The sequence below is a fragment of the Apteryx rowi genome, unplaced genomic scaffold (genome assembly GCF_003343035.1).
Source record: "Apteryx rowi isolate R43461 unplaced genomic scaffold, aptRow1 scaffold_55, whole genome shotgun sequence".
Lineage (NCBI taxonomy): Eukaryota > Metazoa > Chordata > Aves > Apterygiformes > Apterygidae > Apteryx > Apteryx rowi.
The window spans coordinates 3,061,288-3,086,021 of NW_020450816.1; the positions used below are offsets into that span (position 1 = coordinate 3,061,288).

Genomic DNA, 24,734 nt, shown 5'->3' on the forward strand with positions numbered 1-24,734 from the left:
GTTTATAGCTCCCTTCCAGATATCCTTCGCAGCCTATGCCTGAGCATGCCGTATCACCTCCAACTCGCCCTGTCATCCCTCCCCTTTTGCTCTGAATTAGAGAAGAAGGTGTAACCCTGCCTCCACGCAAAGGATGCCAAGAGCAGCCTCCAAAAGGCCAGTGGGAGCCTGGGCTCCAGGGATGCACCGGGGGGCAAGCGGCAGGCGAAGCAATGCCTGGCACTTCTCCCGAAAAGAGCAGCTCAGACACAGCCACCCGTGCCTTCCCGCATCAGCCGCTTTTCACAGCTCCCAGGGAAGCGGTGACGCTTTTCGACAGAGGGTTCAGCATTGCTCGGTCTGGAGACCGAGTCGTGCCGAGCCCCGGAGCAGGCACCAGACCGCAAGCCTCCACCTGCCCAGCCGGGCTGTAACCGCTGGCAGAGGAAGTCATGCTCCTTCTTGCAAGCGCCTGCTTAACAGGGAAGTACAGAACGGTTTTGCAACGCCTTTGACTATGGTTTCCAAAGTTTACAGAGGAGCCAAAACACACAAAGGGTATCGACCAACAGGAGAAACCAAATCTCGATGTTTAGTGTGAAGTTTGCGTTGGAATCATGTGTCTGGAAGGCAAATAAGAACTTAAGTATTTTATGAGGATGTGTCTCTTCAGCACATTTCCTTTCTCTTCTATAAAGCCTGATTGCAGGGGCTTACCAGTCTACACATAGTGGCACAGCTTCAATTTACCAAAAAACACAGAGGAGAAAAATATGCCAGCTGTGACTCTCTGAAGAAAAGCCCTATTGATTTACATTGAAATGCAGCTGTCGCTTGCCTGTTATAGCCAAGGCAGTAGGACACGGTACAAAAACGTTGCAGGGCATTTGTATTTCTATGTGCTTGCAAAGCACCTTGCTCTGCTATGGACCTATGTGAATAATACAAAACTATAGGAAGAAAATGCATGAGAACGCGCATGGGCAAAGCACCACCCAAAGCAACATGCGAGAAGAGGGGTCGGAAAAAGCACTGCTCACTTCAGCAAGCTCCCGGGAAGCAGGAAAAATGCCCCATCTCTGAAAGGTGTGGGAAGCACTGAACGCCCCTCCTCAGGCACGCTTTTGGTGTGCATTTATGTACTCCAACTCAGCAAGGACCATGAAGAGAACCTGTGTGAACCAATGACCATAAAGAGAACCTGAACAAATATCCGATATTAAACTATTCGGCTAATTTGCCACATTTTGTGTTTTATTTGGGATGGAGTATCTGGATTTTACATGGAATTCTGTGGGTTTTCAAACCCTCGCAAGCACTTCTGAGCATAGAGTAGCATGTATTGACAGTAAAAGGGAATACTTCCCAAGTGCTAGTTTTTACTTCTATATATAAGAAATGCTTCTTTTTTTCATTATTTCTCTCAGCTCCATTTCTGGAGGTGATTTGTATCTGCCTCTTTTTTTTTTTCTTCAGTTTCAGTCTTCTGGCCTAAATCATGTTCTTTGCCAAGCCAGCCTAGCCCACATGAGCCCCATTAAGCCGTGCAGGGAGAAGTACATGTTTTCTGGGCTGAGCTTTGATTGCCAAATCCAGGCCTGTTTTCACACATAATGATTTCCCTTTTTTCTCTTCTTCCCTATGTGTGCTTTTTTCCACACATGGTCTTTTCAAAACATAATGTGAACCTCATACATCATTTTTATCAACCTTCTAAACCCATTATAGTATTGTCTATGATGTATGTAAATTCATGCATCTAGAGACAATAAGAAAAAAAAATCTTTTAGTTCTCTGTCAGGAACAGTGGATACCTTTATGTCATTTACAGTCAACTTTTTCTGTCTGAAGCCATGAGCTTTGACAACAGTATATTTAGGACAAAAAATAGAATTGTCTTCTTTTTGAGATATCAAAATGCATTTTTGCAGTTTTAGAATGGTAAGATTTTGACATTCTCTTTTAAAGTCACTTTTCATTTTGAATTGTATTTATATATAGTATTATAAAACATATGAAATCAAAATAAAAAATCTTCACTGACCAAAACCAAATTTTGTTGTTGTTTTATCTCATAAAATATTTGGAAGCTTTAGCCTGTTCATCTAATTGGTAATAAAAAAGAATTCTGGAGGTATGCAGAAATGTACTTTGGAACTAACCCTTCCTTTTTTTTTAGTATTCATATTTGTAGTCTGGCCTCTGTGTGCTGGATAGAGAGTTGTCACCAGTGAAATCTCAGTTTCCTGACCTTGGCCATTAAATAAACACTAAGCTTTGCAGCAGTAGCCAATGACAGTTTAATTGTGGAAAAGAATTTTGTAAGAAGGGAGTTAGTTTAGTTAAGGGTCCCCCTGAAGGATGATGGGGAAGTTTTACAGAGGCAGAAATTGCTCTTTCTCCGTGTGCTGTGGAAAGGCCAGTGCTAGCTACCAGCGCCGATGAAGAGAAAAACTAAAGCGCATTACACAGAAGTGAATGGTCCCACATTGCCGGCAGGTCATCCAATGCTGTGCAGAAGAAACTTCAGGTCTAAATGCTACAAAAGCACCTACAGCACACATKGGGCTATGAGGTTTCAGTTTGTTATGTTATATTCCTGTCTATTGATACTCCCTGATAGCATCCGGGATTTCAGAGCGCTACAGGGACTTCTGCAAATGAAGTAGCCCCAGAGATGTTTGTCCTAGACTGCATATGCCGAAGCAGACAACTGATAAGGGACCTACAAGCTTGACATCAATACACAGTTGTACTGTCATAACAATACAGCTGTTACCTCAACCTCCAGATTGCAACTTCCCAGAAATAAGAAATGTTCACTAACGGGAAAGATAATTGGAAGTGGTTTCCTAGAAAGGAAAGCCGCTCCAAGAAGCTGCAAGGTAGAGAGCACACCTTTACAACAGTGGCGTTGTTTAGAAGCCATCGGCATCTGCAAACAAAAAGCTACTTAACTCCGTGTTCTCTTAAACTGTAGTTTAAGAAAAAATATCAGAAAACTCTTACCCTTCTTCTCTAAACAGAGCTGACAGAGATTCAGCAAAGCTATCTGCCTTTATAGATAAAACAGGGTTACATTTCTAAAGGCATTAACATGAATGCCACAGGTTTCCTTTTATATATTTTCCCTTCCTCTGGTTGATCTGTGACTAGAAAACCTTGGCAAATATCAGAAGTCATGTGGGGCCACAGCAGTAGAAATATTTTTCAGCAATGACTGTAATGCAGAATACCATGATATCTTCTCATTTTAAAATATTTATATTTATGTTTAATTGAAAACATTTGTTTGAAATGCTCCTAGTCATCATTTGTCTCTCAGATTCTGTAATGTTTATAGGTGCAAAATGAAGCCTTTTGTTTAAAGAACACCTACACAGAACTGAAGAAAAATTAACATACAGACAAGTATCTCTAATATACAATGCATAGATATGTATTTCTCACTTGAGAACTCTTCATTTTAAACCTAAACAGCAAAGTCTTAAAGACCTGCAAGCCAAGCAGAAATATTTCAGAGGTTTCATTTTTATTAATAATGATTTTTTCCAGTGCTACAGCAGGGTTCCCAGGCTCATCCTTTGGGCCATATCCTGCATTCCTCATGGTGACCYCATGTGGCTACCCAGGATATTAGATCCTTCACTGTGTGAAAGTCAGAGAACAATTCACATTTTATTACTAGAAACTTTATTGGCAGAATGTATGATGGATATAAGCTCTTATGGCATGTCCTGCATTTGTACAGATTGGATGGATCAGGGCATTTGTGACAGTGTATGAAGTCTTTGACCTTTTATGACACAGTCCAGGTCAATACTGACCACAAATTAGCACCTCTGGGGGAAGCTGGCACCGAGGGAGCAATTACGGGGATAACGGCTCAGCACGGCCGCTCTGGTTGGCCTCTCCAGAACCCAGTGAAAACATATTTGTGAGACCATGCGTTGACATTGCTCATGACACTCCCCGCATTGTACACCTCCCAGGAACAGGCAGACCATCCAAAGCAAAGCAGCCCTTTCAAAACTAAGCTGATTTCCTTTGTCGTCCTTGCTATTTTAGCAGAGCAGTCTTCTTGCCTCGCTTCTCATCTCATACCTATGAAATTTCCACTGCAGTCAAAATCCCCTCATGATTTCTGTCTGAAAGCTCAGTGACAGTCCTCCCTAGAAAATAAAATTTGTGGATATGCAAGTGTTTCCTTGCCAGCAAAAAAATTATATAGATGAAAGAAAATCCTTGATAGCCACTGGTTGCATGTCTGTAGCTCCAATATGTTTATGCCTGACAAAAAGAGAGGTAGAAGTGAGCTGTACATTGTTCTGTTTTTATGACAGAGCCATAAATGTGAAAAGGAAAGATATTATGGTATTTACACAATTCTTTTATTTTCTGTCCCTGGGGTTGTTTTTTCTRAAATGAGAAACAAAAAAAAGAGAAAAAATCATACAAAAGGAAATACTTTTACCCCATCTTTTACTTCTAATCCAGTCTGTGTAACACACACAATAAATTCCTTAAATAAGCAGTTTATATCTGATATGGCACTTCTTCATTCTTGGCCAGAGAGTTCTGTTGCCTGTGTTGGATAAGGGGGACATTTTCCTCCACAATTATCAGAGCATATGCTGTCGTTGCCTTACAAAGCCAGCCAAAACAGTGAAATTTAATTCAGAGATATCTAAAGCTGTGTCTGGAGAAAGCATATTTTTTGCATTCCTTCAGCTTCCCTTCTGTTAGTTATGGGTTGTTACTGACTACTGTAGCTAACTCATGCTCCTCTGTATGAAAAACAAAGAGAGAAAAATAGGTCCCATTGGATCCCCAAATGAATTCATCCGAAAAGGTGACGTGTCGGGCGGCAAGCCGAGGAAGCACGGTTTGCCCCGGCTCTGGGCCTCCGGCCGCTCCTGCTGTCTCTCCTCCCTGCCCAGTCTCTAGCAAAACATTTCGCTCCAAGACTGCTCTATCGAAAGCAAGGAAAGGCTCAGGCTGGAAGACCAATGACATACAAATGAGTCAGGCACCTTTCCATCATTTTCTGTCCCTTAGTGGGCATCTCAATGCTGATGATGGGCTTCCAAAGCTCAAGAAACTAGGTAAGCAAATAGCAGATAATGCAGAAACTCAAATGAAAGACTGATTTCTCGATCTTCTATCAGCTGTCCCAGGAAAATTTTAGATTTTACCCTATTTTTTTCCTTCTCAGGGAGTATTGGAAGGTACAAAATGGAATGATTATTTTCATGGTAACATTGCTTGGGAAACCATCACTGTATATGTTACTGAGCAAATCTGGTATGAAAGCAACTCCTATCTCTGCTGTTTCACCTCCTATTCCCTAACTGCTGAGATGGTCCTCTCCCCTGCYGGTTTTATAACATACAGCTCAGCTGGCCATACATTATTTAAGAGTTCTCTGGCTAAATAGAGGCTACTGCAATCTCCAGCTGTACAAAAGACATTACAGATCTGAAACTGCCATGACAGCAGCCAACTCCTTTCATTTCCATTTCTGATTCCTGCCTGAATCCAAAAGAACTGCCCTTACCACAGCTGCAATATTCACTACGGACGTAACCTATGAACATCGATAGACTTATATCTAGGATTCAGGAGGGTAATCAAAGCAAGGTTTTCTGTCTTTAATGATGGCTTTTACCTTATCTTCACTGGCTATAAATAAATGTAAGCTGGACATTACAACACTCTTACATTCTTCAGTGAGAATGGAGAGATGCTTAAATCATCTTTTAATTAGAAGAGACGAGGTGAGGATGTGGAGCCCTGTAACTTTTATGGTATCTGTGACAAAAGGAGATGAGAGAAGGAGTTCTCTGGGCTTTAGATAGCCCGCTCTTCAGACTCAAAGCATGGCTCATCCAACTCAGTGATTTAATGGAATCACTGTATTTTGTCTGGCTTTTGCACAAGCAGTCAACATTTCCACACTGAAGAAATCAAGGTGAGTGGCTGAGTGTCAGCCAAAGACTGAAATTGAAGAACATCTTACGGAGAAAAAAATGTATGTAGATATAGTTGGTTATCATATGGGAACCACACGGTCATCCCTTTTGCCATTTCCAAAGAAGGGAAATGAATAAGAAAACAAATGCAAATAAACATGCATCAGTCTCTTTTATCAGTAAAACTGATAAAAATGACTATAATTTTATCATTATCTATTGCTAACATTGCATTGACAGCAGGGAAAACACCGTGGAACAAACGTGACTGAAGGTGGCAGAAGACACGAAAAGCTCAAAGAGCAGGACAGATTTAATCGCAAGGACTTGATCTCATCCAAAGAGAATTCTGTTTTTCAGGCCCCCCCTCACCCCCACGTAGGAAGTCGCACATTCGTGGAGCAGCACACTCTGCTTTATATACTTGAGGCTGCATAACTCTTCTGCATATGGCATATGAGCTAATGGACTGCAAGTTTTGTCTAGTCTTTGTTTCAAATAAAGAGTAAAGCATGCTTCTTTCTTGCTGACTCTCACAGTAATTTAATACTGCCTGGTTTACTGGTTTACAAATACATTTTGGTAACTATAAAAACCTACTGGATACACAGACAAGGTGAAATCCTGGGAAATTTAATTTAAATAAAGCCAAGACTGACCTCCATTCAGTGCGAAGAAGATGAATGTTTTATGTTCTTAGGCATTTCTCTGTCTTTTGAAATTTTGCCTCTAATTTCTAGTATTTTACATATACTTATGTACAAAATTTGATAGTAAGCTCCTGGCTTGTTTAATCATTTCTGTATTTTTAATTTCCAGTGACTGGATATATGGAAATGCTTGGAAGTAGGTGAACTTGCATAAGTTCAGTGTTGTTCCAATTTTTCTTCATTTAATATATGATAGTTAGTGTGCGAGTCAAATTCATTCTCAAATAGTATCTGATACTTTTCTACATTAAAAAATGCAATACTCCCTCTCCTATCTATCCACAGTATAGACATTGATTTCACGTTATCCTTACAGCCTTTATTGCCAAATACACTGTCTTCCAGATTCTGAAGCCAGACGCTATTATCTTGAAAAGCATTTGGTACAGATATGTGTAACAGCTGATTTTATGAAATGTTTCATGGGTTTTCCGTATTTCAGTGCAGCACTGACAACATTTTGCTAATTAGGAAAATCAATTTTGCCCAAGGATGAAGAAAAGTTCATCAATATTAATAATGGCAAGATCTTTCTCTCATAATCTGAATCACACATCTCATAATAAGTGTCATTTTTGGAGGACAGAAAAAAAAAATCAGTTTTGTCAGGCATACACTGAATGAGGATAAATAGGTGCTCTGTAGAATATGACAAGACATAGTATTTGTTGTCTGAAGTGGACATGTGGCAGCAGAAGCTTTCAGATATGTTTTTAGGCTCTAAGAGGAATTATCAGAAAGCTCTGCTCTAAAATATTAATACGAACTTYGGGGTGAGTATAAGAGAGCTTTTCAGTTCTATGATACATCGCTCCCAAGAATACTGGAATCCAAGAAGAAATTTGGCTCAGCAGGATTAACTCTAAATGAAAAATGAAAGGAAGACGCTGATGTCCAACTACCAGACAAGCAGAGGAGGTAGCTGTGTAAAAGAATAAAAGTCAGATTGTCCCAGCAGCACAGGAGCTATGCCAGGAATAACAAGGCGTAATAGCAGGGCAGTGCTTTGCAGGGCTAACGACTGCCAAGCAGAACATCCACAGCGGTACATGATGATCACTGACTTTTTTTTTAAGAGCAGGGCTATCATATGATATTAAGAAGGCTCTAAGGAAATAAGCCCGCTTGTCAAGCAGGCAGGAATCAGGATGTGTTCAGGATACGACACATTGCCTTTGCAGACGTTATAGGATGGGTATGAACAGTGCAGATGGATGCTAAGCAGGAGGAACCCTAATGGAAGCATTTCATCCAGCATTTGCATAAGAGCACAAACAGATCTTGAAAAATGTCAGAGCCTCTCCAAGCAGAGGCTGTTGACAGAGCAAGGCTCCGCGTTGTTTATCACCTTGAGACTTCTTTGTTTGGAAACAAAGGAATGTAGGAATTGCCAGATAACATTGACACAAAGGCTACTCTTTGCGGCACTGGCGCTAAGTTAGGAGTACCTCTAGCGGGCGGGAGATGGAAGTCTTCAAATGCTTCAAATTCCAGCAAGCTTTATGAAAGGACGGATACGCTGCTTCAGTGGAAAAGATGGCAATTTCCGAGAGTGCATACAAATCAGCTTGCAACAACAGTTGCTGAGTAAAATACTATTTGAGTTTGTAGCGTATCACTTTTATGCCACCAATTTATTTTACCATGAAACAATGTATGTAGAGATAACAGTTGGTTGAAGCTGTGCTTTCTAGCAAAAAAGAAGTCAATTAAGTCTACAGTAAACCATTATAGTCCAAAGATAGTGGGGGGCCTTTTAAACTCCTAATCAAGGATTATAAACTGTTGTTCCAGTAATCAGCTATGAATTTTTTTTTCTACATTTAGTCATCATTCCTTATATCTTGCCTCCTCCAGAATATTACATTTTACAGTGGTGAGAAAGCTGGTGTACATGGATCTTGCTTGCTGAGCATATAATTGTGCCTTATGGGGATTCCCTTCTGTTAGTGGTTAGCTGGATATTGATCCACGTAACAGGAGGACCTTTTTATTGTTGTTTTTTAAATAATTGATCCATAAACTGATATTTGAAAGAAAATGCACTAGGCAAGCACCACTTTCATCCTTCAAAATTCTGCTAGTAAAAAAGCCTATGAACAATCTCTGGACTATGTCCTTTGCCAGTAGACTAGGTCGAATATTATTTCAGGGAGTGAACTGGAGTCAGAGCCGCAATCTCGCCCGGAGCTAAGGTACTAGCCCAGTGCGTGGTACAGAAATTAGCAGCTGATGGGTACCAGTTGTCAGTAACCGCAGCATTTTTGAACGATGTGCCTAAAGACTGCAGTAACGGGTTCAATATAAGTTAATGGAGAGCAGCGGTTCCCACGCAGCTCCTGCTGGCAGCGGCAGCGAGGGTTGGTGTGCGAGGGCGGCAGGCAGCGCCTCGCCTGCTGGGGACATGGGTCCTCCAGCTCTGTGCGTGCACCTTCAGGGCAGAGGAGAGCCCTACGCGCTGCAATAGAAATGGCTGCTAGCTAGACATATGCATAACGAAGCCACCTGGACAATGTTTGGACACATTATTTAAATGACAGCTATTACTGAATTTCTGACTGCAAGTCAAATATGACTTTTCTGAGAGAGCGGAGAAAAATGGAGAACAGAAATGGAGAGCCTCTGCTTTATCCCATAGCCAGGGAGTGTGCTGAGATGCGGTTGCAGCAGCCAGGTTTCTTCCAGCCGCAGCCTGAAATCATGGCACAAATTCAGTTCACTAAAACCAGGAGTTATTAATTGGCTGTTTTTTTATAAGAAGTCACATTATTTTTGTGTGGCACAACAGGTGCAGGGAAAATTATTCAGCCTAGGGCAGAAAGACCTAATCATTGGGCTGTTGTTTAGCTAGTACAACCATGATTATCCAAATGTCAGGGCGATGCTGAATATGTTTGCATAATTAAGGCCTTGGCTAATGGTGGTGCTTTTAAATGTAATTAATAGCTTTCTGGGGATATGATTATTTTGAAAAACAGGGAGATCGTGGTAAATGAGGTTCAGATAACTGTGGCAGAACTAACAAGAGCTAGCATGAAATTAGTGGAGAATTAGGTGAAATATCAAATAATGAAGAAATCTGAAGTCATCATTCATTTTTAAGGATATTACCCAAGCACATTAGCAGAAGATTTCCAGTCTCTTTCTATGTTAAATCTAACAAAAAGGATAAAAGCAAAATGACATTTACAAAATTGTAAAAAAAAAATAAATGCTACGTTAGTTTTATAAGTGCAACAGCCAAATTTATGTCATCATTTAATAATAGTATTCCTTTTTTGTTTTTTTGGGTGAAGGTCATTCTCATTTTATTCAAGATTCCTTCCTACATTTGTAATGGAAATAGCATGCTTTCCAACTAACAGTACAATTTGCATTTTTCAAATTCTGTACATGCCCAGGGTCATGATTCAGGCGAACTTTTATTGTCCTTTTTCTCAAATGTCAGGTAGACTCAATGATAAATATGCAAAATACAGTATTCTGTTAGAAAAGTAACCCTATATCTGGATCAAAAAACAAAACAGGGTTGTTTCGCTGCTTAACCAGAAAACTGCAGGACGAGAGCGGCCTCCAGCGCCGTGCGAGTGGCACAGCTTTGCCTCAAAGGGCTCATAGAGAAMCTGGGCGGAAAAAAGCAGCTCAGCAGAGCACACATCTCTGCATAAACAATTGCAGAAAATGGCTTTGTGTTTGGAAATATAGCTGAACTTTTCATATACTTCACTCTAGGCAGAGACAATTAAAAGGAATTAACATATATATGCCAAGAAAATACTAAGGGTATTAGTTTTTTGAAAATCTTTAACTTTTTTCCTTTTAAAAGGATAACAGAGCGCTACTGTGCCCTGCTGAGATCAACATCTGTGCAGACAATTAAACCTTTTAGACTCTAAGCAGGGGAGACTCAGAGGAACCGGCCTTTTCTATTACATCCTCTGAAGGATTACAGATAAATAAAAGATTTTGCAAATAGCTAAGCACATACATAATTACAAAGAGGTCCTGCTGATTTATTTTTAAATAAATTTGGTTAACAATAAAGTTTTATTTTCTGAAAATACTTACTGGGGTATATTGGCACTTGGATCTGAAATGCAGCACTGGCATCTTTGCAGTGTACCACGCTTCAGAACGAAGCCAGATCTAACAAGACTGAATAATCAGTTGAACAAATCTTTGTGTTTTGTTCTTCATAATTCACAGGAAATATTTTCATAACACTTGCTTCATGATGGTATGACACCTCAAGCTCATTGTACAGCGTTCTGGTTTTCTTCTTTAAATACCTTTTATTTCCTTTAACCTTTTCTAGCATTTAGCTGGCATTGGGCGAGTAATGCAGAATATTTCTGCAAAGTATTCTCTCAGATGTAAGTATCTCCCTGGGGTTACAGTTGTGACAGAGGACTCCAAACCAGAAGGGATGCCTATGCGCTATGGGTGGCTTACGTGTGCAGCAAGTTCAGTCCCTGCTCTGAATGGCTTAAAATCTAAATGAAAAAAGTGAATGGTGAAAGAGGAAAGTGAGACGAAGCGTTTTTCATACAGAAGATGCCTTAACAAAATCTGACCTGTCAAAGTTTAACCTCTCGGCATACAGACAATGAAAGATGCAGRTGTTGCCTCTTGTGACACCATCTTTGTGAAAAATGCCTGTGCCATAATACCAGGAAACAAGTATTATGCTGTTTCTAAATTATCAAAAACAGTACAACTCTCTACCTATGACTTCATGCTTGTAACAGCTGGAGAAACTGTGACTGCAGTGATGGGACTGCGTGAATGGTTTGCCTTCCTGTGCTCTCTGAACGGAGACTCACAAAACAGATTTACCCTGGAACGCTAGAAATGTAAACATAGTGATGTAACACCAGCAAAGCAAAACTATTCCTGTATACTTCCAATAGCAAACTGAAAATGACAGACATTAAGACCAGGTCAGGCTACTTCTTGAGAATTTTAAGGAAAATGACCGACAGCAGGAGTAGTTTTCGGGTGAGAAATTCCAGTGCAAGGGAACTTTCTCACCACCGTACAACTACATGTTTTGATATTGCCCAAACTCTCTCTTTCAGATCAGGTTCCTCAAGCTAAGCCTTGAACAGCATGACCCTACTTAAAGTTTTATCTTTAAATACCCTGCTTGAGCAGGGGGTTGGACTAGATGATCTCCTGAGGTCCCTTCCAACCTCAACCATTCTGTGATTCTGTAAACAGAATTTCTCACAGGAACGAGATACAGCACAACGCGCCACGTCTGCCTCTCCACCACAGAAGACTTTCCCCCTTGTCCCAATACCCACATTTCCAGGCAATAGAAATACTGGGGCAGGAGCTGGGCAAGAGCCACAATGTTCCCTGGCTCGGTCCTGACCAACACATCGCGGCCACCAGGTACATTTGTAGCATGCTTGTTTTATCCTCTGGGCGTACGTGGTAGATGGTAGGCGCCTAACCAAAGAGGGCTTCTCTGCCTTACTGGGTCTTCCGGATCCTTTCCAGCACCCTAATGAGTCTTTGCCTCCCATTTTGAGGCCATTGCTCTGTCAGAGAAGTTACAAAGTAAATTTGAAAGTAGAACATAAGATAACTAATGTTTTATGTCCATCACGTAGACTGAGCTGTCACCTAGACAATGTGGGCAGATACTGCTGGCCACAAGTCTCCTTGTCTGCAAACATCAGCTAGGGAGGTAGGAGCACCTGCAGAGACAACGTAAGCGCAGATAGGAAGAAAGGTACATTTGTAAACAGGGGGAGACACCTTCCTTTCTAAAAATGTGATTCTGCTTCATATTTAAACACGTGCCCCAAATCCAGCCTGATGTGCATTAACACATAACTAGTGATATAACCAGTGTTTGGTTTCAAGAGGCACCAAAATTGCAGTGATGAAAATACTTACTTTAGCATGCAAATATGAGCTTCCCTACTTTTCAGTCTGTATTTAAACTTTTATTTCAAAATGTAGCTCAGGTTGTAGAGACAGAAGACTTAAATATTTGAAGAAMAAATAATAGCTTAATTAAATTTGCACACCAGGTTAACTTCACAAAAAGATTTATGAAACTTATAATTATGCATGTTCTAATAAATAATCATGAAAGAGCACTCCTGCCAAAGCAGAAATAGTCAAAACTTAGATACTTGTAGTGCCTCTCTGTGGTTAAGCATCTGCTTTCCATGCTCCTGCATAGGACTTCACTAGCCAAGGGATCTTCTGCTTTCAGGTATATCAGTGTATGAAAGAATTACATTTGTTTTTACAAAGGGACTAAACCATGTTGTCCCCTTTTTCCTACTGTGCCTTGAAATAGTGACTCTTAAACCACATACGAGCTTCAGTGTGACGAGCGCATTGCAAAGCAGGTTTCAGTAAGTTTGCTTTGTAAGGAAGCCAGTCCTTCTGTTTGCTCCACTGAAGTCAAGCCTCAAAGAGGCCAGCAGAAAATGAAAGTCAGTAGAAAAGTCTCCAGAAATCGGAGTCAGTATGGCTCCAAGTGCTGCGCACAGGCCGCTGCTCGCTGCTGCGCTGCCAGCTTTTATTGGCTTTCGCCAGTGCTTAGCAGGAAATGGGAGCAGCTTTAATCTTTTCTGTCTGACCAGACTTCAGAGACAGTTTGTGTTACAAGTTCGACTGATTCCAGAGCCTGACATAGTCAGGAAACATGATGGAGAGTAATGGAAAAAATAATAATAACAGAAACATTAACAGAAACCTTTTAAGGGGGGGATTTCATTCTCATTACCCCAAAATTAAGTTGAAGCTGTCAGCTGTATAACAGAGGATGGATCAAATGTAATGGACAGTGACTCTTCCATTGGATAATGATTCCTCAAGAAACTGAAGGAGTTTAGCCTCAAATACAGTTTGGTTAAAACTAAATTAAAGAATCTTTGCTAGTATAAATGATACTGCATGTTAGCAAATGCCTCGAGACAGCATATATTCTGGAATTATGCAAAAAATATCTGCTGCAGTCAGTAAATAAAATATTCCTTAGGGAAAATCAATGCAGAATTTTTAGCAATTACCACTACAGGAGCATTTCAAATAATGAAGAAGTGTAAAAGAAATATTGGCTGTGCTCATTCTCCCTTTTCTGGTTTTCTCTCTCTGCTGCTATTTCATTCTTTGACAGAGGCCACCCAAACTCAGCTTATATGTTTTGACTGTTCAAACTAGAGAAATCTCAGCTCACACTTAAAGGAACATGAAATGTCCAAGGCACATTATTAACACACAGAAGTGATCTGACCCCATATAAAGACCATGTAATTTCACTGTCACTGATTGCCAAAAGCAGCACTCTCTAGTGTGGGAAAAAGACATATACATAAAACACACACACACACACACACACACACACACACATGCATACACACATATATATACATATACACATATATATGTATAATATATGTATGTAAAGTCCTGTGTACTGGAGAGATTTATTGTTACAATATCTAACAACCTGAAACTTAGCATTTCAAAGAACATTAGATGACCTTTGCTCTGTGTTCAATGGAATATTCTGGGATGAGGATTCATCTTATTGCTGAATTTGACAGTTATGCAAGAAGAGTGTGTGTGTGTGTGTGTGTGTGCGCGTGCACGCGCGTGTGTGTGTGCGTGCGTGCGTGTGTGTGTGTGTGTGTATGGAGAGCAGGCACTAGAAAACACATTAAGAGAGAGGCACCTGAATGCATGAAATCAGCCCAAGTATTATTTGGTTATGCTTGATTGTAGTTGTGATGTAAGACACACTGAACAAAAGATTCTCATTTTATATATTATAAAAAGCATGTCATGGACTCAAAGAATATTTGCTAGGCATTTTGCCAGTTGATGTAGTAGCAGGAATCCATCTGCTGGAAACTCTGCTCAAACAAACTGGGGTTATTTTCTGACTGTTACGACTAAGGCTACAGTAATGGATTCGACCTGTAGAGAGAAAAAGTGGTTTAAAAAGAGGATACTAATACAAAATCCAAGTGCTTTCTTTATGTTTTCTTGGCTCCAAATGCAACTTTTAATTCTAGATGATTATGCTTTCTCAGACCCTTCATCTGCTCTGACATCCTACAGAGGATGCACACGGTTTTTGTCCTCTTTGTGTTCCCAATGACGGAAAACACTCTCAGATCACATGAATGTGGTCCGCATTGCCAGACCTTGGACAGGAATGCTGTGCGGGGAGTGCAAACGCCTTCGGTTACTGGCTGGGTTGTGTGGCCAGTGCCCTGGGTTTAGTTGCAAAATCCTCAGAGGATTTCAAGGCTCAGCTAATGGCTTTTCCCAGGAGTTAATGAGTTAGTCTTAATGCTTGTCACTGAATGCAACATCCTGGAAGAAATCACAGTGATAAATAAAGTTGGGGGAAAGTATCCACATCCACTTAATTTTTGCGCTCCATCATAATTAAGAATGCATTTCCTGGTTAAAAAAACTAGCATGACAAAGGAGCTGATTTAGTATAAACACTGGGGAATGTAATCCTGGAGAAGCTCAAAATTTCACAGGGAATTCAAATCCAAATACGTAGGAAGCAGAAGCTGCTTCAGTAGAGGATGATCCATCCTACACTTAGTGGAGAATGGCATGTTAAGTGTTAATACTTCATGGCTGATGTGGCACTCTGAGTGGCACAGCAACATTTGACGAGGAGGGGGGCTCATTATGTATGTCGTATTTCTTTATTTCTTTGTGATATTTCAATCCTAAAGAATATACTTAAACCCAACATTTTAAGGGCATGCCTCATTTGCAACAAATACTGCTCCTGAACTTAGCAACCAACTTGCTATACTTGTAAGAGACTACTCATAAAATCAAAAGCAAAGCATGCCCTTAGGTATTAGTTTGAGAGCATGGACACATTCCCAGCCCGGCATTACCAATATTGCTTGGGTCGTATCACCAACATACTGAGTCTGAGAATGAGGAAGATGTAAAGTCTTGTATCACTGCTATCTGTTACTGTACTGTCAAGCTCGTTTATTTGTATTTATAAAAGAMTGTAAATAAAGCCCTTTGGAAGGGGCTAACGCAGTGATTCAGACCAGCCTCCTGCTTGAGGATTTTTATGCCGTTCTCTGAAGCATCCGGCCAGAGCACCATGGGGCACCAGGGAACAGCAGCTGCTTTTGGCTCTGCCGCTCGGTGATGCAGTGACTGGTGGAGATGGCCCTTGAAAATGTATATGTTACAGTAAAGTGTGTCAAAATTCTTGCTTTTTTTACTGCAAAACTTCTTCACTGTTTTTTTTCTTTTTGCTTTATCCTCTAATTGCAGCCATGCTGAATTGATTGCCATTGCAGGCCTGGTTTATACCAAATTTTTCTTTTTCTGAGCTCCAAGTCATTTTGGTACTAATGGATTTGCTGTTTCAAACACTGCAATATGGATGCATTATTTCCCTTCCTCAAACAAGTGTCAACATGCCAGGAGTCAGAAAAGTGCCAGGGAGCCTCAGGCAGACTATCAGTAAAGCTGCTGGACTTTGAGATTTGTTGATCTGCAGAGCCGTTGTACTGGGTAATASGCCATATTTCCAATTTAAAGGCAGCTTTTTCCTGAAGACAGAGTAAATGCCCGGCAGCTCCATGGTGACTGATGCACTAAGCAGTATTACAGATTACAGACTTACTACCCTCAAGAYAAACAGTCTGTTTACTCAACAGCCAGCTACCAGAAGTCGCATCCATCAGACGAGGGAACCCCGTCCAGAGGGTATTGATCATACACCGGCGTTTGAAAGAGTAACGAGACGCGTTCATTAATGTGCTTTCCGATGGAGAGCAAAGGCTAAAGAAGSCAGGAAAAGTCATCCAAATGTTAACACAAAATATGAAAAAAAGGTTGAAATTGAGTTTTGGGATCATCAGTAAAATTAATTGATAATTAACTAATTAGTTGATAATGATAGTTGCTTATGGTCCAGGTAACGGTAACCTAGTGTAGATCGTGCTGCTTCCTAATTGAGCTATGCCATCTTGTGGGTACCCAGGAAATTACAGTTTCCACACCAGAACCATCTTCAGGCTAAAATTGCTTCCAACAYTGCCATGTTTTACGATTAAGTGGTACACTCTGAACAGACCACTATTACAGCTTTTCCACAATTTTCACTTTCCAGTTGTGACTTCCCAAGCCCCAGTGATATATATACTTCTTACACGTGCCAGGATTTTCCAGTTACTTCACAAACTGCTAACTTGGTCTGTGGGAGTTTTACAGTGAAAATACAAAATAAGAGCGATACAACCATTTCTGGTGTTATTTGGATTTTCTAAATGTTGGAACAAGGAAATCAGAACATTAAAGCTTAAAGGAAAGAAAGAAACAAAAAAGAAACATTATAAACATTATAAACAATGAGAAATCCTTTCTTCCCCCTGGCCAAGTAAGTTGTACTCCATAAGTACCACAGATCCAGTACAGGCTTGTCTGGGAACTGTAGGATTACTACTTGTATAGTGCTTTTTTTTTCTTCCCCCCCTCCCCGGTAATAAGAGACATTTGACAGTAATCTGACTTTGGGTGGGATAATGCTGAATTTAGCACCTGCATTGTAGAGGATGTGTTTAAAAACCTTCAAAAAAGTGGCAGCTGCTGACTTCAGTAGCGTTTCACTAATGGCCAGGCCACGAGCTATTAAAAAAGTAGTAATTTAAAAACAAAAATGCCACAGCCACCATATACAGTTAAGAGCACTGCTGAGTACTCTAGCTGCTAAAGGAAAAAGAAAACATACTGTTGCAGACAGATGTTGAAAAATAAAACTACTGGGTTCAGACCAGTATGTTCTTAGGCTATAAAACATGGCTGGAAAAACATTTTAATGCCTTTTTCCGAGCATAGCTAGTCTATTAAGTGCTAAATATCAAAAGACCAATTCAGCTGTCATTAGTGTGACTGGGAATTGAACCAGAMTCAGAAGAACTGGTTCTGCCGTCCTTACCTAGGATGACATGGTCCTCATTAATACGTTACTAATTAGCCCAGTCTAAAAGCTTAAATGTCAGAGCAAGTAAAACCTGAATGTTACCAAAAGGGAATATGGGATGTGGGTAGCAGGGCTCCATGATGAAATATCTAAGGCTTTTTTTAATGGACACCTCCTGCTTCCAGCAACATGTGAGCCTTGGGAAGCTCCTCTGCAGCCCTCGCAGGACCCAAGTGCGGTTTCGTAGGACAGAGAAGAAAGCAGCGGCTGGGTAAGCGACAGAAGAGACAGTCACCGTGCTGGCTGCTGTTTCTGTAACCAGTGCAAAGTGCATGTGTGCATGCGGCGAACAACAGCTCCCGATGCCTGCAGAGGCGGTTTCCTGTATCTCCAACCTGCAGAAAGGTGTCCTGCAGCGAGGTCGTAGCTTTGAGCCCCATGGAAGTATTTATCAGAAGATYTTGAGTACCACTAATTATGACAATAATTTTCAGGGAAAGATAGTAATCACAGATTTTTTCACATTTATGTTTTTTTAGCTATTTCTTTTTAACCAATGACTTGTGGACCTCAGGAGATCCATGAATAACTTCTGAAAGTCCCCACGGAAGATAAGTTAGGAAGAGAAACCCTACTGTCAGGAGGCTTAAATTACCTCTAGTTACATCACTGCCTTATTTGCTCTTGGCTACAGACTTATCTTAATTTTAACTCACCTGTCTCCGCACAGTCGGCCGCCTGTACTCAGACCTTTGACTCCTCCTGTTTTTTCTGTAAAATAATAATAATAATGAAGAGGTTGGGTTCAGTTCACACTGATTTAAATCAACATCATGCTGCTTCAATGACTAATAAACTTCTTCCTGAGAAAAATATTATATTAATATTTCATTCATTAACATCAAAACAGAAAGCAATGGAACAAAGGTATCTTCTACTGTACCTGCCCCTAACTGAAACACAAAATGGTGTTTCAAATTTGAATGCAATGAGGAAAAATAAGGAATGAGGAAATGAGGAAATGAATGAGGAAAAGCTTGGTAAAAGAACTGAAGAGAATTAATTAGATTTATTCATTGATTAAAACAGATGCTCCACTCTCTTAAGAAAGAAGTGACTCAGATGAGGCAGGGGAACAAGACAAATAAGTCCCTTCATTTGCTGATAAAGGGCTAGGAAAATATCCTAGGAAATCAAGAAACTGAACAAGAAGCTAATAAGAAAAGGTAGGAAATTCTTAAACTTGGCAACTGCATATTTAACAAAATGTATTTAATAAAGTGCAGATTTGCCATCAAGTTTTGTAGTGGGAAATTCACCATTTTATTATAGGACCTAGAACTGTTGATTATCATGCTAGTCCAGGGCCTGAAATAACACTTCAGGGGGAAGCAGATTCCAAAATGTGCCTGTGATAAAACAGGCCGAAATCTGATCTCTTGGGCTCTTGTGAGGAGGTTCACAATTCTCAGGCAATGTGGTTGTCACAGCACCTTCAATAAAGTTCTAGCAGAACACAGAAATATCGCCTCCGAGGGCTTTTATTGGCCAATAAAACAAGCTGGCTTGGACTGGCATCAAGACAGGGAGCATAGGCTTTAACAACAACAACAAAAGTAATTATCAAATGTTGTTTTACGTGAGTAATGGCAAAACTGGTCCTCTGGTAAAAACTCCTGGAAAAACTCACACAAGAATACTGATGAGGAAAACATTGGTTTGCTTCAAACACAAAAAAGAAATATAATGAAAACAAATCTTTGCAGTATAAGTCGAGAACCGCAAGCTCTGCTCTTGGCTGCTGCAAAATGTCATCGCTTTACAAAACACACAAAACTACAGGGAGTTACACCAGCTGGAAATCTACCCCTTACTGCCCAAAATCAGTCTCTCCCAACACTGACAAATAAAAATACAGGTAATTCTGTAAGGAGTGGCCATCACCATGGAGGACCTGCAGACTTTATCGCCAGCCGAGATGAAGTGCCAGTGTGACGCGAAGCCTGCCTCAAATGTAGACACCTACGACTTGAATCCTAACCTGGATATTTAGTGCTTGTTTAAAAACCTATATCATATTTTCAGATCATGAAATTAGGCCCATTGAATTCCTTCACAGCACTAAGACTCTAAGACAGCATGGCTTGAAGAAACGACAGATCTAAACAGATATAAGTATATGCACTGAATTTTGACTGACGTATAATTCTATCAGGAAAAAGCAAATATTTCTGTTAACTGCTTTCAACAGTCTGGAAGATAGCCTCAGTTCTTGGTGGCAACTATGGATTCAATACTTAATTTGCCTCTTTTCCTTCCATTGTGACACCTGGATATAGTAATGTCAGCAGAACAGCTATTTGGGGTCCTGTGCATGTTTTAAAAGAATGAAAAAAGTATATTAAAACAATTCTTGGCATCCAGGACACATGATGCTTAGTTTTAACATATCTTTGAACATAACAGGTGAAATACCAAAAGACAGTCAAATAATTAATACTGTGCAGGTACTCAGGCTGAAGAGGACAAACTGGTTAATCTGATGTCTACCACAAACCACAGAAGGCTGCTGTGGGATGCAAGCACAGAATTAAAACTACGAATGCCAAATTGGTTTGCTGAAAACCATTTGAATAGGCTTTATCTAAAGGAACAAAACAAAAAATTCAATAAAAATTGGGTTCGATACTGTTTTTGTGAGTAGAAGTACTAAGGTTATGTATACTATTTGACTTAATCCCATATGAATTATGATAAAATAGCATGGTTCAGAAAGCAGTCATGTTCAATAGACTAAAACAAGTAAGCTGATAGGCCTAAAAAAATAAGAGTTAATGAGGTATCCTCATTCTACTAGGGTGTCTTTAGTGGTTCTGCCAGAAACCATCTACTCTTTGTCCGATACTTTTCCAAATCTTTGGCAGTGGTCTAGAAGGAAATGGAATTAATTCTGATAAAAATATCAGAGGACAGAAAAATGTGTGTTATGGCAAAATGATGAGCACAAATCAGTTATACAGATCAACTTGGAATGCTTKTTGACCGAGATATAGCATACACCGTATGAAAACATAAAATCAAGTGATAATATCCTCACATGAGCTGCATTAGTGGTTATCTTTACTTACTGGGGAGCTGAACTCAGAGCAACATGCATTTTAATATAGCAGAAGGCTGTGTATCTAGGAACAAGGAATGTAAATCACACTTACAGAATAGCTCTTGGTATATCTCTGAGACACATTAAGATTTGAAAAGTTACCTACATAATTTCCTGACTGCAAACTCCCCAGTGCAATGTTAATAACACAGAAATGGATTCAATTACTGCATGTAGGAGTACAGGAATACTGCCTGGAACCATGTGGTGAAATTACCTTTATATAGTATGTCAGTGAAACTAACCCCACAACCATTTCTGACCATTTCTGACAAACTTTTAGCTGAAGACCAGCAAAGTTTTCAAAAACACAGCTCCAAGAGGATGTTAGCAGTGACTTGATTAGTTTATGAAGACCTTCAGCAAGAAAGTATTTCCGAGAGAATAAGGCACTTAAATCTTGCAGGAACACACACGCACTACAAATATTCAACTGTAAGTTAAATCCTGAAAATTTCAGGCATGAAATAAGATAAATATTAATAGAGCTCATATAGGGCTGTAATTGCTTGACTTAATATTTTCATACAGTGCATGTGATATCTCAGTTGAAAGTCATGAGCTTAATAAAGAAATTGTTAGTGAGCTCTGTGGTCTGTTATTCAGGGCAGGATATCTCCTTCTCTGCCAATTCTCTTTTAAAGTCTAAATATCCTTTAATCATATTAATATGAAGCGAAGAAAGATCTATATCTAGAAACTCAGTCCCATAAAAGAACAACCTTTTCTTTCCACAAGAATCTGGCAGACACCAATTCCCAGCTCACTCAGGAATGACGCCTCGGTACCCTTACACGGCACTTCAGATAGACAGGGCTTTTGTGATCATTTAGCCTTGCCTTCAGCACAACGATGAYGAAACACAGAGACCTGTCCACCAGATCGGTTCAATTCATAACTGGTTTCTATCACAGCTGCATAATAAAATTCTGTGCCCATCATAACGTCTGTTTGTAAGCTTGAGACCTCTTAGGACTGTGCGTGATAATAGGTACATACCTGATTTTCTTTTCAGCATAGAAGTAAGCTAAAAGAAGTAAAAAATCACACTTAAAACCTCATTTTTACTTCCCTTTAATGTGTTACACCCAACTACAAGTGCTTCACATTTCATTCCTCAGCCCTCTTCTTGCTCCTACATTTTCTGTGCGCTCTAGCACAACGTTACAGCAGTATCTTTGGCCCCATTGAGGCAAAATAGGATCGGAAACATGTGAAATGTGACAGCCAGATGTGTTGATCTGCTGCCACCGGACACTAGGAGGTCACTGTTAAGATCTTGCAGGGGAGTGTGGTTGGATGGGGTTGGGATGAGATTGTTTTTCTGTACTGGGAGGCAAAAGCCTGAGGAAGCGTTGGGCTGCTACCARTGCAATTGTAGGCAATATGAAAAGTGACAAGAAAACTTTTTCTTGCCTTTATCTTTGCACTTAGAAGGCTATGAATGGTGGCACTCTTCCTAGTACAGCCTTAACTGTGTCTAAATTTATTTGCGTTAATCTAAAAGGGGTCAAAAACTCTCCTCACATTTATGCTGATGCACGGCCTGAGTAATTGCACCGGCACAAGCAGAGCTCCTCTGGGGTTACGCTAATACCACGTGAAGCAGAAGTTGGCTTAGGATGTCCCTCCTTCTGAGTTTGCTGTCGTACTCATAGGATCAACGAATTGCAAGGAGAAAACAGACGCACATTTAATGTTTGCAGTGGACTTCGGGGAAGAATTTTGTTTTTTTCCCCTAGAGCTTTAAGATCTCTCTTCTTCTTTCTTCTTTTCTCTCTTCATTTCATTTCTGCGAAGCAGAAAGCTATCCTAAAGTGTCCAGACTTTTAGTTAGCTGAGTCAACTCAGGTAGCAGCTCCACTGGAGATGGTCATGATTTTCACAAGCTTCCGTTCTTTCCTGGCTTTCTTATGCCAAGAAAATCACAGGTTTATTTTTCTTTCAGTCTAAATAACAGGGACAAACTCTATTACTGCTTCCTACCTTATAAAGTTCCTCTTAACCTGCTTTTTTTGCAGGCAAGACGGGAAGTCTCAGTGCAATGGGGCTTGTTCTCGCCTGATCTGCTCCGAGGGGCTCCACTGGCTGCGGTTCTCGTGGTGGCCAAGCAGGACTTGCTTATTGCCTTTGCTGCTCTGTGTCACCATCTGTCCTCGTACCACGGATACAGAGAAGTAATGCAGTGTTTGTGACAGTCACGTCCGAATCTTATGATAAACAAATTGTTCATTTTTCAGGAAGCAAAATTGGGGATGGTGACAGAGAAGATGACTGATCCCAAGGAAGTTATTACATTGTTCCATTAACTAATGTAAAACACATCTTAATGACAGTAGCAATGGCAGCACAGGGAGTTTTGCTTTTTATATCTAGCATAGATGCTTCGATTTCAGTGGATTTTTTTGCTAGCCATGAAAATAACTTTTATTCTGAAAATAAAAAAGAATAAAGTAAACTTGTTGTTCTTAAAACATTTCATAATTTTGGCTACATCTGAATTAGAAGCTATCACTAAAAATATAATACCACTGTTATAAGAATATTACCAGTATTTTTTGCCTTAAATTCTCTTGGTAAAATGAAAATTGGCAGTATTTATTTATAATTTTCCATGAACATTTTGATTACAAAAACACTTTCTGAATTCTATGAAATGGAATTTTGATATTCTAAAATACTTCAGGGTTGTTGCTGTTGTTGTTGTGGGTGGCTCGTATCTAGGAATAACATCTAGGGTAGCTTTACATCTAGGGATACAAAAGGCTTGAACAAATTCTGTTTCTGAAACAGCTTGCAGATATTTAACGTCATATTAGATCAGTAATACCATTCCAAGTATTAAACTAAAAGTCCTGTAAACTACACATAGATGTTGTTTGATGTGTTTTCACATATGAGTTGCAGAACTTTGCAAAATATCATTTCTGCCAATATAATGAAAGGTGTATTTGTCATTATTCTGGTATCTATATGACAGGTATGATTTGCTAGTTTCTAAAATAGCATAAACTTAATGCTTTAAAACTTATTGTCTAGACATTCTCCTGCATTCTAGGTATTCTATTTTCCTTTCATTTGCTTTATTCATCCAAATGGCATAGTAGTATGCCATTTTTGAAATTAAAAATGAATTTTATTCCATGTGCTTACCTCAGAAGTATGGCATTTAAAAGGTTGATGTAGAGTTCTTGTATGTTTGAATTTGCTTATTTTTGCAGTAGTGTTTTTAATTTGGGGCATTTGAGAGAACAGTCCAGAGGACAGTGGAAACTGTGAGCACACAAAAACTTGAACCATCTTAGAATAAGACTGTGTCAGTTCCACACATAAAACACCAGGTTGATGATTCACGGTAATCTGTTCGTTTAGTCCTTCCTTAGTCCATCGTCTAGTCCATCCTTAGATGGAGCAGGGTCCTTCCAGGCAATGTCAGAATCCATGCAATGTTTCTGAGCGCTCCGTTTTCTACTTGGAGTTCAAATTTGGCTGACAGATGTGAAAAATCCCACAGTTTTCAGGGAGAAAATTCTCTAGTGATTAAGTGGTGATGAGGGCTTCAAGAGTTATCCTAGCTAAGGCTAATACTGATTTATGTTTGTAATTCCCCCCCTTCCCCCCGATACATTCTTTTTGCTTTGCCGCGACAACAATACTGTTGTTTTCTGCTGATTCTGAGCACTTTGCTGAAACCGGCCCCCTCGGGGGGGGATTTTTCTCACGGCCGGGTGAAGGCGGCTGCAGCGCCGCGGCCGCCCCGCGCCGCCCGGCAGAGGGCGCCCTCGGCCCGCGGCTGAGCGCGCCGCGCACCGGCCCTGCAGAAGCCGGTGCCGGCACCGCCGGGCGTTTTGCCGGAGGAGAACAAGACCTGGCCGCAGCACGGCCCTTAATTTCCTCCAAGAACTAATTATAGAAAAAAAGAAAGAAAAAAAAAGAAAAAAGAAAAAAAAGAAAGAAAAGAA

At 40.2% G+C, this 24,734-nt stretch overlaps 1 protein-coding gene across 1 annotated transcript in view; it reads left to right on the forward strand.

The window, feature by feature from the left end:
* The first annotated feature begins 13,153 nt into the window (after positions 1-13,153).
* FAT4 (FAT atypical cadherin 4) overlaps positions 13,154-24,734 on the forward strand; it is a 162,392-nt gene continuing 150,811 nt past the window's right edge. Inside the window, exons 1-2 of the mRNA XM_026081432.1 lie at positions 13,154-13,341; positions 22,794-22,909. Of these exons, the coding sequence (XP_025937217.1) occupies positions 13,154-13,341; positions 22,794-22,909 (304 nt within the window). The remainder of the gene's footprint in view (positions 13,342-22,793; positions 22,910-24,734) is intronic.